Source organism: Erpetoichthys calabaricus, chromosome 16 (assembly GCF_900747795.2).
Source record: "Erpetoichthys calabaricus chromosome 16, fErpCal1.3, whole genome shotgun sequence".
NCBI classification, from domain to species: domain Eukaryota; kingdom Metazoa; phylum Chordata; class Cladistia; order Polypteriformes; family Polypteridae; genus Erpetoichthys; species Erpetoichthys calabaricus.
Genome location: NC_041409.2, coordinates 30,336,401 through 30,352,563, shown reverse-complemented (window position 1 = coordinate 30,352,563; position 16,163 = coordinate 30,336,401). Strand labels below are relative to the sequence as shown.

General features: G+C 35.8%; 1 protein-coding gene across 1 annotated transcript; it reads left to right on the top strand.

Annotated features, from left to right (window-relative positions):
• Positions 1-542: 542 nt before the first annotated feature.
• On the top strand, positions 543-15,825 carry LOC114666455 (alpha-1-antitrypsin homolog). Its single transcript, XM_028821327.2, has 5 exons — positions 543-704; positions 6,688-7,316; positions 12,429-12,693; positions 13,675-13,822; positions 14,497-15,825. Exons 2-5 carry the CDS (start codon positions 6,695-6,697, stop codon positions 14,686-14,688), a joined length of 1,227 nt encoding a protein of 408 aa, XP_028677160.1. The 5' UTR covers positions 543-704; positions 6,688-6,694; the 3' UTR covers positions 14,689-15,825.
• The last annotated feature ends 338 nt before the right edge of the window (positions 15,826-16,163 follow it).

Here is a 16,163-nt window from a genome sequence, read left to right as displayed (position 1 = left end):
AATAATTTATAAATAGTTTTGTCAAGTTTCACTTTCCTTACTTGACATGAAGCACATTTTAACAAAAAAAAATATAAAAGGCAAGTAATTTCATTAAATGGGTAAACAGACACACAAACTCTTTTAAGGAAAGTAAAAATGACATTATTAGTTAGTAATGTGGAGTTAACTACAGCAAAAATATATATTAGCAGAACAAAAGGCAAATTCATTCAACCAATGTGACAACTTTATTTGAATGTCACTGTCAGGCTGATATTTATTAAAGCCGCTTCTATTTGGCACTTCTGCCTGAACACAGGAGGCTTAGCTTTGAAGCTATCATAATTTGTTTTGTGACGTACCAAGTGACATATTGCATTAGTGTTTTTGAAACCCTCAACCCATGTGTCTTTGCATTATCTCTTTGCATCTCCCAGTGAATCATGATTTTTATTTATTTGTTTAAACAAGTCCTGTGACTAATGCTTTAGTGTGTTATAGCAGAACACACTTTATCTTTGTGCTTTTGGTAAGCAAACAAAACCAGAAGTCAAAGTTATTTTGTAACTATATGTCCAGTGTTGCTTGCCACAGTCTTAGTTAATGTTTAGGAGGCGTCTCTCTTCCGCTTAATCGGAGTATAAATTGGTGGGGAAAAAAAAGAAAGATAGTTTAGCATCACACACTTGACAACACTTTCTGTAGCAGAGAACGAAAAGGGGGTAAGTGTGTTTTAGCATTATATATAAAGAATTTTCACTCTTATTGTGTGATAATGAAGAAGGGTTACAGCTGCAGTGTGGAGAAATATGAATTTAAATTAAAATGAAATATGCTATGCCAGTTGTGAATATTACATTATATTATGAATAAGGAATAGTATTGTTGAGCCTTGCTGCCAAACCAGTTTTTAATCCTCCTTTCAACACAGAAAACAAAGCCATGTCAGAAAAATTGCAAATAACGTTTCAGTCAAGCTCTGCCCAGAATGAAATTCTGATAATTACAAGAGTGTAGCTTAAATGCAGCAGCTGGCTTAGTGGCGTAATCCTTGCTGCTTGGCAAGCGTCACATAACGGACCCTGACAAACATTGTTTGCATTTATTTTTTACAAAGAATCAAAAATAGAGCTTGTTACATTTGACTCCAGCAACTCATTAGAATGAGAGACGGTATAAACCACCAAATTTGCAGCATAATAATTACTGGGTAGCTGTCTTTGAAACAGAACCAATTGAAGTGCATACTTTTTCTGTATTTACTTAATTATTGATGAGGGAAAAGGCTAAAGTTAAGCAGTTGCTCTTGTCGGGTAGAGTAGAAAGATAAGCTTATTTAACATACTTAAGAAGAAGAAAAAATGTTTGTGGATAGAGATGTCATTTTATTTTGCAATATACAATGAATATCAGTACCAGTTTAATTAAAAATTTAATAGCAAACAGGTACTTTAGCAAGCTGTTAAGTAGGCCTAAATTACACTCAGTTATTCTCCAGTTATTTTTGAATATTTTTAACCTAATGTGAGATCAGCATGTTAATAACTGTTTATAAAATTCAAAATGATAATATTATTTTTTTGTGATATCTACTACTAAATTTGCATAACATTTATTAAAAATTCTTTGTCATATATGCTGCAAAAATAAATGTATTCTTTTATATTAAGCTACATAGTAGCCCAATACTCTGCACGGTTACTTCAAAAGTCAAATTGCGACCAGCTCTTTACCACTGTGGAGGCTGCATATTCTCCTCCTGTCTGCATGGGTTTTCTCTTAGCTAGACCCAGTTTTCCTGCTCCATTCCAAAGGCACGCATGGCATTTTAACTGGCCACTCCAACCTGGCCTTGTGTGTGTGTGTGTGTGGTGCCCCATAATGGACATCTTGTCCACCATTTGTTTGAGCGTATGCATGCTGTTTCCAGAGTACACTCCAGCCTTCTACAACTCTATTGGATAAAATAGATTTTAAAAATGAGTGCATGACCATTTAATATTATTTTCATATGGATAGGTAAATGTTAAATATATTATAAATCTTACTTTAGAATATATAACCTTAATAAAAGGTAACAAACAGGAAATCCCTCCAACTGGATTCAAAAGCTATGATTTAATGAATCAGTGACCCCTTTAAACAAGCAATCCAGTAAATATGCATGCATTGTATATGGTACAGAACTGCAATTACTGTATTGTATTGCAACAATGAGTGTACTTGATACACTAGTACTTAAAAAACTAATAGTAAAACAATATTTACACCTGTTTTACTTTAAAAGGTCCTACAGGTAATAAAGAAGTTAAAATGCTGATTTAAGTGTATATGATGACACTCACTCTACCCCACGCAAAGGTAAACTTTGTTTCTGCTTAAGACTGTCGCCTTTCACTGGTAGCAAAACACGGAGAGATGAACAAAAAATAGAGCACACAATAAAATGAAATGAACCAAAGAAGATTGAGCTGTCAAATGTGCCAGTATATACTATATTTACTCCAAGGGTGGAAAAACATACCATAAAAACAGATTTCATTTCATATCCCGTGACATAAATGAGTGCTCTTTATTTTACTTTTCTTACTGAAGGTTCACACACCAGCTTTCTAGAACAAAAATAGTTATCATTGTTTTTGAAGTTGTTCCTCCATCATAATGTTCTCAAACCTGCTTAATCCAGTTCAAAGTCACAGTACATTCTAGAAGCATCAGGCACAACCCAGGGAGAAATCCCAGACGAATCTCACACACACACACTCATACAGGGCCAATATAGAATTGGCAGTTAATGGAACGTGCAAGTATTTAGTACGTAGGAAGAAAACTGGAACACTCCGGAAAAACATGCAGACACAGAGAACCAAGGAGACTGGATCCATGAGTCACTGCATTAACCTGGCAATGTCACTCTCCGTGTATTTAGCAAAGATATGACAGGATGCTGTGCTGTCAACTCGGTTATACACAAAATGGTTCTCCTGAAATCTCGCCTTGACACATGCATGGCACTGATGCTGCCATGCATGGTTTGCAGGGCACTGACGACATTATACGTTTTCATTAGAGGCCAGAAAATAGAGCCAGAAAAAAATGAAATACAGTCAAATATCCTCAGATCTTGGCACTGTGGAGGGCAGCTCAGACTGTCACTATTTTCCATTATTACTTTGTCTTCTTTCCTATTGGCATCTCTTCACACTGACCTGTCAAACAGCATTTTTTAAAGCATAAGCAATGGGGACCCATTACCTTTGTTACCAAATTCATAATTTATTATTAAATAAAAAACTTTTTAAACCAGGTCAGATTTTTAATACAGTGTTAAGAACAAGGTTACTTAAACATCTTTTAATAATAAAGAACCTAAATAAGTGATATGTGTTTGTTTCTGTTTAATCACTTTCTGCATAAGATCCAGTGGTTAATAGTTGAGGAGAAAGAACTATGGAGCAGCAACCATTTTTGATGAACGTTTTGCTGCTGAGGACATTTTAACTCATCCTATTGATACTTGATAATGTTTCTCTCATAATAAAAAAGGAAGGAAAGGACTTAAAAAAAGAACAGCAACATTTGCATAATAAAGTTTATTCAGGCATATTGGAAAAGAGCAGACTGAGAAAGGAAGCAGGAACTGAGACCTTAAGAAAGTTTCTTTTATGGAAGCAAACCAATTGCTCAAAAATTCATTTTCACCAAATGGGAAACTCCTTAGTATCTTGGTTCTGTACTTAATGAGTGAAATCTTTACTACTAGTTAGTATTCACTAACTATCATGACCCAGCTAGCAACTGTTAGTAAGGAATATTGTAAATTATGAATTATTGTTGCAGTGATCTTAAAATTGTGGATGGATTTTAAGATGTAACCTGTAGTTAGGATATAGCGGGTTGGATAATGGATGGATGGATGGATGGATCATGACAGAAAAAATAACTAGCACGCTTAAAATTATGACTGGCAGTTATGTAGGAACAGGCCATCCGGGTCTTTGGTTGCGTGAACTATCATTAACATGGCACAGTGAGACACTGCACAGTACACCCATGTAAGGTGGCTTTTAGGTCCATCCATCCATCCATTATCCAACCCGCTATATCCTAACTACAGGTTACATCTTAAAATCCATCCACAATTTTAAGATCACTGCAACAATAATTCATAATTTACAATATTCCTTACTAACAGTAGTTGCTAGCTGCAGATGTTAAAAGTAATTTAGAGATTACTTCAGCCCACCAAGTGAACAATTATAACACATCATCATCACCTTCAACTTAAGGAATTAGGCGTTTATTTGGATTGAAATCCATCCTAACAGAGAAAGATAAAGGATTGCAACATTAAATGTAAAATAGAAACTCTAAATCTGAGGACAATTCAATCTATAAATGGCACATTTTATGACAATAACATCAAGCCTTATTTTTGTGAAATATAAAGCCACATAATATTATATTTTTGGGACTGGACTCTGTAACCTCATTTACCAAGTTCAGCCTTTTGTTACTTATTGTCAGATTTCTCTGAGCCAAGTAACTGTCAAGTCGTCATTTAAAAGATGTTAAGAACATATAAACATCTATAACAAAAGATTGTACCATTATCTGAGTTAGGTGTCAACTTTTAATATGTCACTTGATTGAGAAAAAGTATGCGTTATGGCAAAAAAAAAAGGACTTCTTGTTCTCTGCTAGATGCGTTCTGTATGTATTAAAACAAGTGTATGACTGGGTTGAAACAGGAAAGATTAACAGAAAGAAAGAAAGTTTTTGGCTCTTAAACTTAATAAACTCAGCCAACCAAAAAGGAAGGTGCTGATTGTGTTCTCAGGATCTTTTTTTTTTGAAGATATTCTCAACATTTTGAATTTCACTTTCATAATTTAAATAACAGAGACTACATTTTAAGTATAATGTTTGTTGGGTCAGACCTTTTATTTTTTGCTTCAGCTTTTTTTCTTTTATGTATTTACTCTTATTCTTTATTACTAATGACTGATGTTACTTAAATATGACCCAAAAATGAATAGAGAAAAAAATTCAGGTCACTTTAGTATACTGTTTTAGAAATTTAAAATATTTCTTAGCAAAACTGAAAAAAAGACTATTGCAGCCACTTTGTAGTTGAGTTCTGAAATGTGTGCACCAAAGTAAGTCTAGAAATACAAATCTAATACAGTGGGATGGTGGTAAGCATTACTACTTTGTAATTCCAAGAAACTAATTTTGATTTCCTTCTTGATCACCATCTGTGCAAAGTTGGAATGTCCTTCTTGTGCTTGTCTGAGATTTTCAGGATCCTCCAGTTTAGATTGAGAGATAGATAGATAGATAGTACTGTATAAGTCCAGTGGGGAAAGTTAACTTTTTACAGAAACTCAGTAAAGAAATAAATTAATTAAATAATAAAACAACACCCTTTCTCAAACATACACCAGAATTACTAAAAAGATGGAAAACCTCTGAGTTGGCTAACAATAAAAAGAGCAATCAAGTCACAGTGAGGCACAGTAAAAGAGTAATGCTGTTGGCATAAAGGAGCCCCGGTCACGTTTCTTGACACACTTTTGCTGAATGATTCATTGGCTGAAAGTCCTCAGTGTTAGAGTGTCACAGTGAGGATGTGCAGCATTGTTCGTAATGGCCATCAGTTATGTCTTCACTCTCTCCTCTGCTACTATCTCCAGTAAGTCGACAGTACACCTCATAACTGAGTCTGTCTTCTTAATCATTTCCCCTTCTCCAAATTTGTTGCACTTTTAGTTAATTCAAGTCAAATTCTTGACTGGCCTTTGATGAGTGGGTGTGTGTACAAATGTGTTCTCTCAGATGGACTAGTGTGACACCCAGGGCTGGTTTTCACCTAACGAGAATATGTAATGTAGCAGCTATCTGAGATAAAGCAGAGCGAGGTGGCTTATATATTGAAATGGTGGTGAAAGTTGCACCAGCCTTGGATGGCATCAGCGATGAGTGACCAACAGTATGAACTGGTCACTCATTCAAATGAGTAGCTTCCGCTCTTGCTGCTGGGAAGCTAATAAAGACAGCAAGCCTGCCAAAGTCACACAGATCTTTTGTCACAACGTCGTCCTTATGTTTCTGATCTCATTAATAAAATCATACTGTACATCAGACTTCCATTAAACAGAGTACAGTGTGTGGCTTTGTTATTTAATTTCTACTTATCACAAGTAATTCTTCAACTGTTTTTTTCTTATTATATGTTCCTCTCAAGAAGTTTCATGAGCTACATTTGGTCACTTGAGTATATAACAAGCTTGCTACACATCAGAATATTCAAACTTTATGGATTGTATTTCTTATTTAAATTGTTAAAAATGGACAAATGGATTAAATTGCTTCAGTGGTAAAAGAATATCTGCCAGTCTTGTGTCTCTGAACTACATCACAGCAATGAATTGTATGCTAAAATCTGCTAATCTGCACTCTGTGGCTATATTTTTTATTTTCTAAGAGTTTCCAAAAAGACATTTAACAATATGCCCTCTGGGAGCTGAAGACAGCTGAAGAAATATACACATAATTCTTTTAATCTGATAAGTACATAGTATGTATATTTCTTAGAAATGACATAATTATCTCCTGTGACCCTGCAGTTAGGATATAGAGGTTTGGATAATGGATGGATGGATAGAGATAATTATACATTGTAATCTGTTTTTTGTTTGACAGGTACACAATGAAAACCTTTGTTCATATGTGTTTAATCGTGATCCTGCTCTGCAGTGGAATCAGAACTGATGACAGCCTTCCCCATGAAGACAGGGATACTCCACAGAATTGTCACATATATTCATTGGCTATAGCAAATGCCGACTTTGGCTTGGGCTTATATCATGCATTAAGCTCCCTGGAAGACATGAATGGCAAGAACATTTTCTTTTCACCACTCAGCGTCTCCAGGGCCCTATCTATGGTGGCCTTGGGTGCTGCTGCAGAAACTCACGATCAGCTTTTTAAAGCATTAGGCTTTAACAAGACAGTAGTTAATGAAACAGTGGTCAACTCTGCCTTTATGAAATTGTTTGACAAATTCCAGAGGGATGAGAAGGAACTCCAGCTGGATACTGGCAGTGCCATCTTCCTAAAAGAAGGATTCAAACCAAATGACCAGTTTCTAGAGGATATCAAACACTATTTTGAATCAGAGGGTTTTTTGATTGACTTTTCAGAAACAGAGAAAGCAAAAAACGTAATCAATGATTACATATCACAGAAGACACATGGCAATATTGAAAACCTGGTTAATAAATTAGATCCTAGCAGCTTAATGATTCTGGTGAATTACATTTATTTCAAGGGTAAATATACTTCCTTAAAATATTTATTTTGTGAAATTTGCACCTATATTAGTTTTATGTTGCATGCCATTTGATTACGACATATGTGTTCATTTACTCTAAAGGATGTGTGTGTGTGTCTGTGTGTGCAATAGTGCCAAGACCCCCTGTCCTGCATTCACTGCTGTGGTCTGTAGGATGCGGACCACAGGGCCCAAATAGCATTAAGCTGACATGAATGGATGTTATATTTCACCCATATTCCAATAACAGAGGCCACCAAAAATGTGATGAGTTGATATGATGTTTATGGATAAAGTGATAGAACACCCAAGACCATGAAATGTTTTAAACTGATCTTGCCCTGTAATTTAACTAGAGGTGAAGTTAAGCAGGCACATTTTCTCAAATGAATAAAACAAGACTTAGTGGCCCAATCTTTCACACCATCCTTCTCCCTTTTCTAGAGGAGCTGGGATTGCTAGGGCAATACTTCTAATACAGGTACAGCACAGAACGCGCGGGCCTCTCTGCAATAGCAGAAGTGGGACCCTGAAAAAAAGCATTTACTCCCATTTAATGATCACATATCTACATTTCCACAAATATAACTTTTTTTTTTTGGAAGATGTTGTTGAACATAAAAAAGCTCATATAGTGTAAGGCTTTTATTTTAAGGCTATGTTCATACTGCAGCTAACTGTGACTCTATGCTGATGTCCCCCACATGTCTTATTTTAACTGTGCTCACATACATTGCTTGATTGATATCATTCCAATATGAGTACAGATGATTATCTGGAATGTGTCTCACATATACAAAGTGAGTAAACCAATTTTTTCAGACAAATACCCTGCAGATCAGCGGTTCTCAAACTTCTTTAGAATTTCTTGCGTGGCGGTCCCTTTAAAAATTGTTCGATGGCTCACGGACCCTTTTATTAAAAATTAAAAAATCAATATTATTTCAAAAAATTGGGGACGCTAAATACTTTGCACAAGGGTGCCACATACCCACTGCGCAGCACTGCATAGGTACAGGCTGCTGTGAATAAAACATTTTTTGACAATTACTATATATATTTTTTAAACAATTATTTATTCAGAAAACATTACGTACATCTTAGTTATTAAATTTAAGTTAAAATTTTAACGGGATGGATGCATCTGCTTTGCCTTAACCAGTTCTTCTATGTTTGGCTTTGTTTTGGCCAGTGCTACTCTCATATCATTTGTCACAGCTAATCTGTTTTGAGATTTTGTTTTGATAGTAAGTGGTGCGGAAAAAGCCGTCTCGCAGTCATAGGTGGTTGCAAATGGAATCAGCACTCTTAGAGCCATCTTTGCAACATCGGAATAGGACTGTGCCATTTCAATCCAAAAATCACTACAACACATTTCATGGAAAACATGTTTTGCACCCCCATCATTTATCAAATCAATAAACTGTTACTTGAATTAAATAGTCCTCCGAAGGGAGGTCACTAATGGAGAGTACAAACGGGTTATTGATAAATCGTTGGTATTTTTCAAATTCCCGTAGGTCAGGAAAATAGTGAGAAATTTCTTCGCTAAGAATTGATACATGCTGTTTCATCACCTCAAGGATATCGTCATCTCAGCAGGCGATTGTTTTCCTAGAGTTTGGGTAGTATGAAGTTCCTAAGCTTAAGTATTTTTCCTATTTCTTTTTAGCAACAAAACACTATTTCACAAGAAGAATTTGAATCTTATCTAATTCTATCCACTGTTAGATGTCGTTCTGCTTCAATGAGACCTTAAAATTATATTCAAATCAAAATCAATGGAACGACCCGATCATCAAGACTCTTTTCTTCATTGTTGATTTTTTAAACCGCCTCTTAGTAATCGCTTTATTTTGAATTGTCTCATTATGAACACTTTTACTTCATTTGCGTTTATCGGGCAATTTCACCACTTAAAAACACAAAAAATGTAAAATATGTTGTTTGTTGATTTTCTGTGTCCACCTTTAGTGCTCTTATTTGCTTCTAAAATATACGAAAACTGTTCGCGAGTGTTTTGATTCTACGAAAGAATCGCTAATTTTTGATTATGATAAAAATAATAAGAGCTGGTTTGTGCTGAGCGATAACGGTGGGAAAACAATGCAGTGGCAGCGAATAACGGAACAGAGGATTAGTGGTCGGGTCTAGGTGGTGGGGGTAACGACGGAGCTCAGTCACTTACTTCCCCTCGGATGGTAAAGGTTAATAATTATAAAAATATAAATAGTACAAAAATGCAATCATTTCTCACGGTCCCACTGAAACCGCTGCTATAGACAGATGCTGGCTAGTGTGCTACTTAAACATTTTAGAAATTCCATCTTCCACTGATGATTTAAGCATAGATGTTATCTTTGGTACAGTTGGAAGTGGCTTGTTTTGTCAGTTGCTTGCTTTAGGTTCAGTCAGTACAATTAGATCTTAGTTGTCTACTAGCTAATTTACACAATTTTCAAGCATTACTGCAACCATCTGTTTGTTGACTATAATGTCCATGATGCTGCACACCATTTCCTCACTGCTTTGATTAGCCTGAAAATGCACACTTTTTTTCTATTTTCAAAATTAAATTAATATTTTTGTGTCTGGCATTGTGGAAGTCTGATGAGAGGGATCTTTGGGTCTGGAGGCTGCAACCCCAAACAAACCACCTTGTGGGGTCTGTGTGTGACTTCTAATGATTTCCTACTTTAGTAGGTATTGGATCTCATCATCTGTTTGTACCAAATTAAACTAAATGGCTTTTTGAGGGTGTAATTTGAACTATCACATACACAGTAAATTGTTGATATCAGGGGTGTTTCTAAGTCTTCATTATATCAAGGCCTTTAGCCCCTTTAATAGATGTAAAAGAAGGACTGGGGGAGTGGAGAAGGGGTTTTGAGCAGGGTGTAGTAATACAGGGAAGAAACGATCTGGGGCATGGCACCACAGCTCAGCCCAACACCACTGGTTGAAATTACAAATACTTTTATTTAAATACTAAAACACTGCAGTGTTAGTTGCTGTTGTTGTACCCTGAATTGTAACGTGTCCTTGAAATTATGACAGCATACTAAACATTGTTCTTAAGGTGTTCTTGGTTTTTTTTTTTAACATTTTATTCATTTTACTAGAATCAAACAACAATCCATAAAAGCAAGTCAAGTTTAACAAAGCAAGGTTCAAAACGAATCAGCCTCCACCCATGAGAAAGAGAGTCAGGCCAGCAAAGCAAAACTTTAATACTAGTAAGAATATGTAAATAAATAAACAAATAAAAATAAATAATAAAAAAGAGGGGAGAGAATCCGCTTCCTCAGTTTAAATGCTTAATCTAAAATGTTATTGATGAGATCCTGCCAAGTTTTGAAAAAGTTCTGCACAGATCCTCTAAGTAAGAATTTGCTTTTTTTTCTGATTTTAGATAATATATAACTTCAGTTACTCACTGACATAAAAGAGGTGAGTTAGGATTCTTCCAGTTGAGCGTGATAAGTCTACATGCCAATAGTGAAGTGAAGGCCTTGACAGTTTGTTTGTCCTTCTCCACTTTAAGCCCCTCTGGTAGCCCACCAAACACAGCTGTTAGTGGATTAGGAGAGATTGGGACACCAAGGTTGTCTGAGAGGCATTTAAAGATTTTGGTCCAGAATGATGTTAATTTGGTGCAGGCCCAAAACATGTGACCCAATGAGGCTGGAGCTTGATTGCAACGTTCGCAGGTCTGAAAACATTTTGGGCAATTTTAAACAAGACAGATGTGCTCGATATAAGATTTGAAGTTGAATAATTGTATGCTTTGCGCATACGGAGCTCGAGTGAATTCTGTGCATGGCTGCCTTCCACTCCTTTTCTGAGGGAAATTGGGCAGGTTTTGTTTAACAAAGTTTCTAATTTGAAGGAAGTGAAATAAATCTGTTGCTGAAAAGTTAAAGTTGGAGTGTAATTGTTTGTAGGATGCAAAGACATTGTCTTTAAAAAAGTGATTTAATCCCAGATTTTTTCCAGATATTAAAAACTGCATATGTTTGTGAGGGTTCAAAAAGGTGGCTCTCGAGCAGAGGTGCCACAGATAAAAGGTTCTCTATCTTAAAATACTTCCTACATTGGTTCCATATTCTGAGTGAGTGAAGCACAATTGGGTTGTTAGTATATTGGCGATAACTTGCATTTATTGGGGTACAAAGCAAGGAATATAAGGAAGTACTGCAGGGATTTATTTCTATTGTGAACCAAGCCTGTGTATGTTCATCTATTTGTGTCCATGTCCAAGTCTTTATAGCTTGTATATTCACCATCCAGTAATAAAATTGAAAGTCAGGTTTGGTTCTTATGGTTTTCTATATTTATAATGCAACATATTCAGCTAGAAAAGCAAGATGTAAAATTAGTTAATTAATTCAATTAAATATAAGAAACTGGCACCAATTAAGGAATTAGTTGGAATAACTAAAGCATCTGCTGCAAAACCCAAAATAGGCACAGGAGCAGGTTTTAGGTCTGCATGTGCTTTTTATTGGCTGAAAGCCTGGCACAGCTGTTGCTTAAATGACAAAATATCAGATAAGACAATGGAAGTGCCACCATAATAATTAATTTGATGTTTTACACCTTGATTGAGCATATTATTAGTCCTAATATTATTTGCTGGCATTAACTGGTGAGTAAAATACATGTACATGCATCCTACTTCTGTGCCTATCACTAATAATTCTCAGAGATTCTCATCACTTTGTCCAAAGAGGTTTTCAGAAAGAACGGCCCTGTGAAACAGAAGGGGATAGACTTATTACAAAAATGGCCACAGATGAATTTGTCACTGCAAGATTCACAGGCAGACATAATACTGTCAGTGGTTGTGAAACGCATTTCCATAATTTAACAATGTGTTGAAAGAAATGTGCCTAAGCAGGCAGCAGACACAAGTCAAAAGATTTGCGAATTGCTTTTGTTACTGTCGCTGTTTAGACAGTTGTCTTCCTCTCCAGTTAGCTCAAAGGCTTTGAGGATAAAACTACATCTAAAGTGTAGACTTTAATTATAATGAGCCACAGCAAATTTACAGGCAGCATTAATGAGTTTCTTTTTCACACTTTAGTAATTTCTTCTGCTTCTTTTATAGGCAAGTGGGAGAAGCCTTTCAATCCAAAGCTTACTCATAAGGAAAGCTTCAATGTGGACAATAATACTGTGATACAAGTTAAGATGATGACCCGAAATGGCAAATATGATGTGTATGAAGATGAAAACCTTACTGCAGTACTCCTTCCATACAAAGGCAATTCTACAATGATGCTTGTTTTACCAAAACCAGAAAAATTTAAACAAGTGGAGCAGCTCTTGAATAGAGATGAAATAGGAAAATGGATCCAAACAATGGAGAGAACGTAATTTAACCCTAACCTAACCCTAATGTACTGCATGAAAAAAGATTGTCAGTTCTCTGGTTTTAAAGGAACGAGTTATTCTTACAACAGGAATATGTTATGACAGAATGCTACTTTATGTGAAATGGTAAAGCCAAGACAGGAATCTCCTCGTTCCGTGACTGGATACAAGTATATTTAAGTGACTCAGTAAGCTCTAAAGGTAGCCAGTGCTCTTTACCTAAAATATCTGATCACGCAAGGTAGGCTACATTTCTGAAATGTGTGTTTGTGAAGACTCACATTTTGTAACATCAATTGCGTAAAGATAAACAGATAGCTACTACTTTATTGACACTGGAGGGGAAATTCTAATGGCCCTAAGGAAGTGATCCAGAATTTCACTGAATCTACTGAGGCGCTGAGCAATCTTAGTGTGGCACAGATAAGGAGTATCACACTGCGACATTATGTTCTTCAAAGCCAGACAGATCACAGAATGTGGTGACTATCAGAATCAGTTATAAACAGTTTCAAAGTTATGTTTAATATCATTGGTTTACCAGACCTTGTCCTTAGGATTTCTTTGACCTGGGATTAGAATAAGTTACCATCACTCTTGTGTGTCATAAACAATGGATGAAGGAGATTCATGTCACAAGGGGAATCTGGGCATAAACTTTTATGATCCAATACTCCCAAAATATGGCCAACCTGGGTAGACCCAGAAAATGGCTGATAAACCGGAAGATAGAGTTTAAGTCCACTGGTGTTTTAATCGTGGCAAAAAATCAATATGTAAGAACTCAGCTGTGAAGAAAAGAGGCACACACTGGCAGTCACCTGGCACAGGATTAGTCAACAGAAAAAACAGTGGCTACAAGTTTTATCTTTTTTTTTGTAATGCTGAATTACAGTTTATTATGCGTTTCATAACAATTAACTTTATACAAAGTACTATGTGAAATATCTAGCAACAAAAAATGTTTTCTTTTCTTATAGCAATATCCATCTGCATGTTCCCAAATTTTCTGTGTCAACCTCCTACTCACTCAAAGACTCATTGAAGAACATGGGCGTCACTGATTTGTTTGAAGGTGACGCTAACCTTTCCCGAATTACTGATAAGATTAAGTTGAAGGTGTCGCAGGTAAGGCTAATCAAATTCCAGATTATCTCAAAAACCACACTCTAAAGTACATTTAATGTTATTTTTTAACTTGTAGTTTTGTCAACGGTTACTATGAGTAATGGTACAGCCATGCCAAATAAAAGGGCCATCTTCATGTGGTACCCCAGACCCACAGCCATGGCATCTTCCTTTATCCAGGACATCAATAGTCATATACTGAAGACGGAGCAGGGCTAGTGAGCAGACAAACAGAGACTTTCACATCAGAAGAAAGGCAATTTACTTAACACAAAGAATTAAAAATGCAAAAAAAGTGCAAGAGTAGTATATATTGAAAAGTTAATTAATAGTTCAGTATGTACTGTATAAATGTTTCAATGTACTTACGTATATACAGCATGATTGTTCTTTAGTAATGAAGCCATGGGGTGGCATAGTAATGGTACATTTTTTCATACTCTAGATATTCAATCTTTTAAATATAAATGGCTGTATAAATGTAACAATCATGAAACTTTCATTACAATGCCAGCATGTGTCTGTTCTCTATAAATTTACTTTTCATAATTAAGTGACTACTAATCTCCTTTTTTTTACAAAGGCTACAAACTAAATGTGGAAAATGTTTAAAATTTAAGGAAATTCTGCTTGTGACAAAATATAATGTGCCCTTTTTATTGTGTTTTCTACAGTTTAGTCATAAAGCCGTACTTACTGTTGATGAAGTTGGGACAGAGGCATCTGCAGGAAGTTTTTCTGAAATCATGCCACTGCGAAAACCACCCGTCATAAAACTGAACAGGCCTTTTATCCTGATGATTATTCAAAAAACAACTGACCAGTTGCTGTTCATGGGAAAAATTGCAAACCCTAAAGAAATGTGAATCTTCATATGTGACAAATAAAACACAACAATCTGATCAAGGTCATATGCTGACTTTATATTTAAGCTTTATTTTTTAAAAGTAAACTTTCTTGTGCATTATTTAAAAAATACCAGAAAATGGTAACCACAAAATATTAAAAAGTGGGTGAAATTGAGTAAAAAAACTACATCAAAATTGGTAACTCTTGGCAGGCCCTTTAATGATTCTGCCTTTGAATTGTTTCAAAATGTCTAATCTCACTTTGGTATTCTGTCCCGTTTTTTTTGTTTTGCCTGTGAAGTTCCACTAACGTCATCCTTACCCTTTCATCCACTGTTCACTCTCATAAGTTCCTTCTCTCCTGATAGACAGTACGTCTCTGGCCTACACCAGCTATGTAAACCTCTTTCTTTAATTAATCAAAGGTCCCATGGCCTGTCTCTTACTGCAAGGACTCCACCATTTTCAAAAATATTAGAAATTCTACCACAAACTCTTATAATGAATTGATTCAGTTTTTAAATGTTCACAGACTTGACCTAAGCATTTATAAACTACACCATTTCTGTTATCTCCACTTCCATGGTGTTCTGACATATTCATGCATACAGTATGTTCTGCTCTTCCATCTAACACTGTCGCTCTTCATTATTATCTGTTACAGTTCCCACATTGCCTCACACTCAAGCATATGTTCTTGTCTTTGATGTTTGCTTCCATCGTCAATTCTTCTGGAATACTCTGGTCTATATCCACCACCCTCCCCAGTTATCACAAACTACTCCTCTGTCCCTGATTGAGATCTCCTAAGTGGCTCTCCTAATTTTATAATTTGATTCATTTGGTTCTGTCTGCATCATAGATCAGAAAAGCATCACAGTACCATTGAAGACTGGCACCCTTTAGCAGCACTGGTTACATCATTTCTTGCCAGAGACTTGCCCTGCTGCAAGTGCTATCCTTGTTCTATCTTTTCTTCCACTGCTTTCTTAGAGAGTATGGTGAGCAGCCATTAACATTGCACTAATGATACTACATGGGATTTGACACTGGGGTGGGCGCTATTCTGGGTGGTATTCTTAATGCAATACTGCTGCCTTGGAATTAAGTTTTTACTCTTGATCGAACGAATAAAGCTTTGGTTCCAAAATCAAATTCTGCAAATCATTATTTTTGGTGCATTTTAAATGTGATGAATGATTACAGAAAGTTTCATTGCCCCTATCCAACTCTCTTAACCCACTTATCCCATTCAATGACTCCTGGGGTGAGAAAATGGAGGAATCAGTTCTGTGTAAAGTTTACTGGTCACATACATCCACAGTTACTCATAAAAGGCCAGTTTGGAGTTTTCATAATAAAAATGATAACAATGACATTTTGTGTCCATAGATAGATAGATAGATAGATAGATAGATAGATAGATAGATAGATAGATAGATACTTTATTAATCCCAAGGGGAAATTCACACTTTGATAACATCATCTGGTGT

Coding starts and splice junctions, on each gene's coding strand:
- LOC114666455 (XM_028821327.2), top strand. CDS start 6,695: ATGAAAACCTTTGTTCATATGTGTTTAATCGTGATCCTGCTCTGCAGT. Junction 7,317..12,428: donor GAATTACATTTATTTCAAGG/GTAAATATACTT, acceptor CTTCTTTTATAG/GCAAGTGGGAGAAGCCTTTC. Junction 12,694..13,674: donor ATCCAAACAATGGAGAGAAC/GTAATTTAACCC, acceptor CTTTTCTTATAG/CAATATCCATCTGCATGTTC.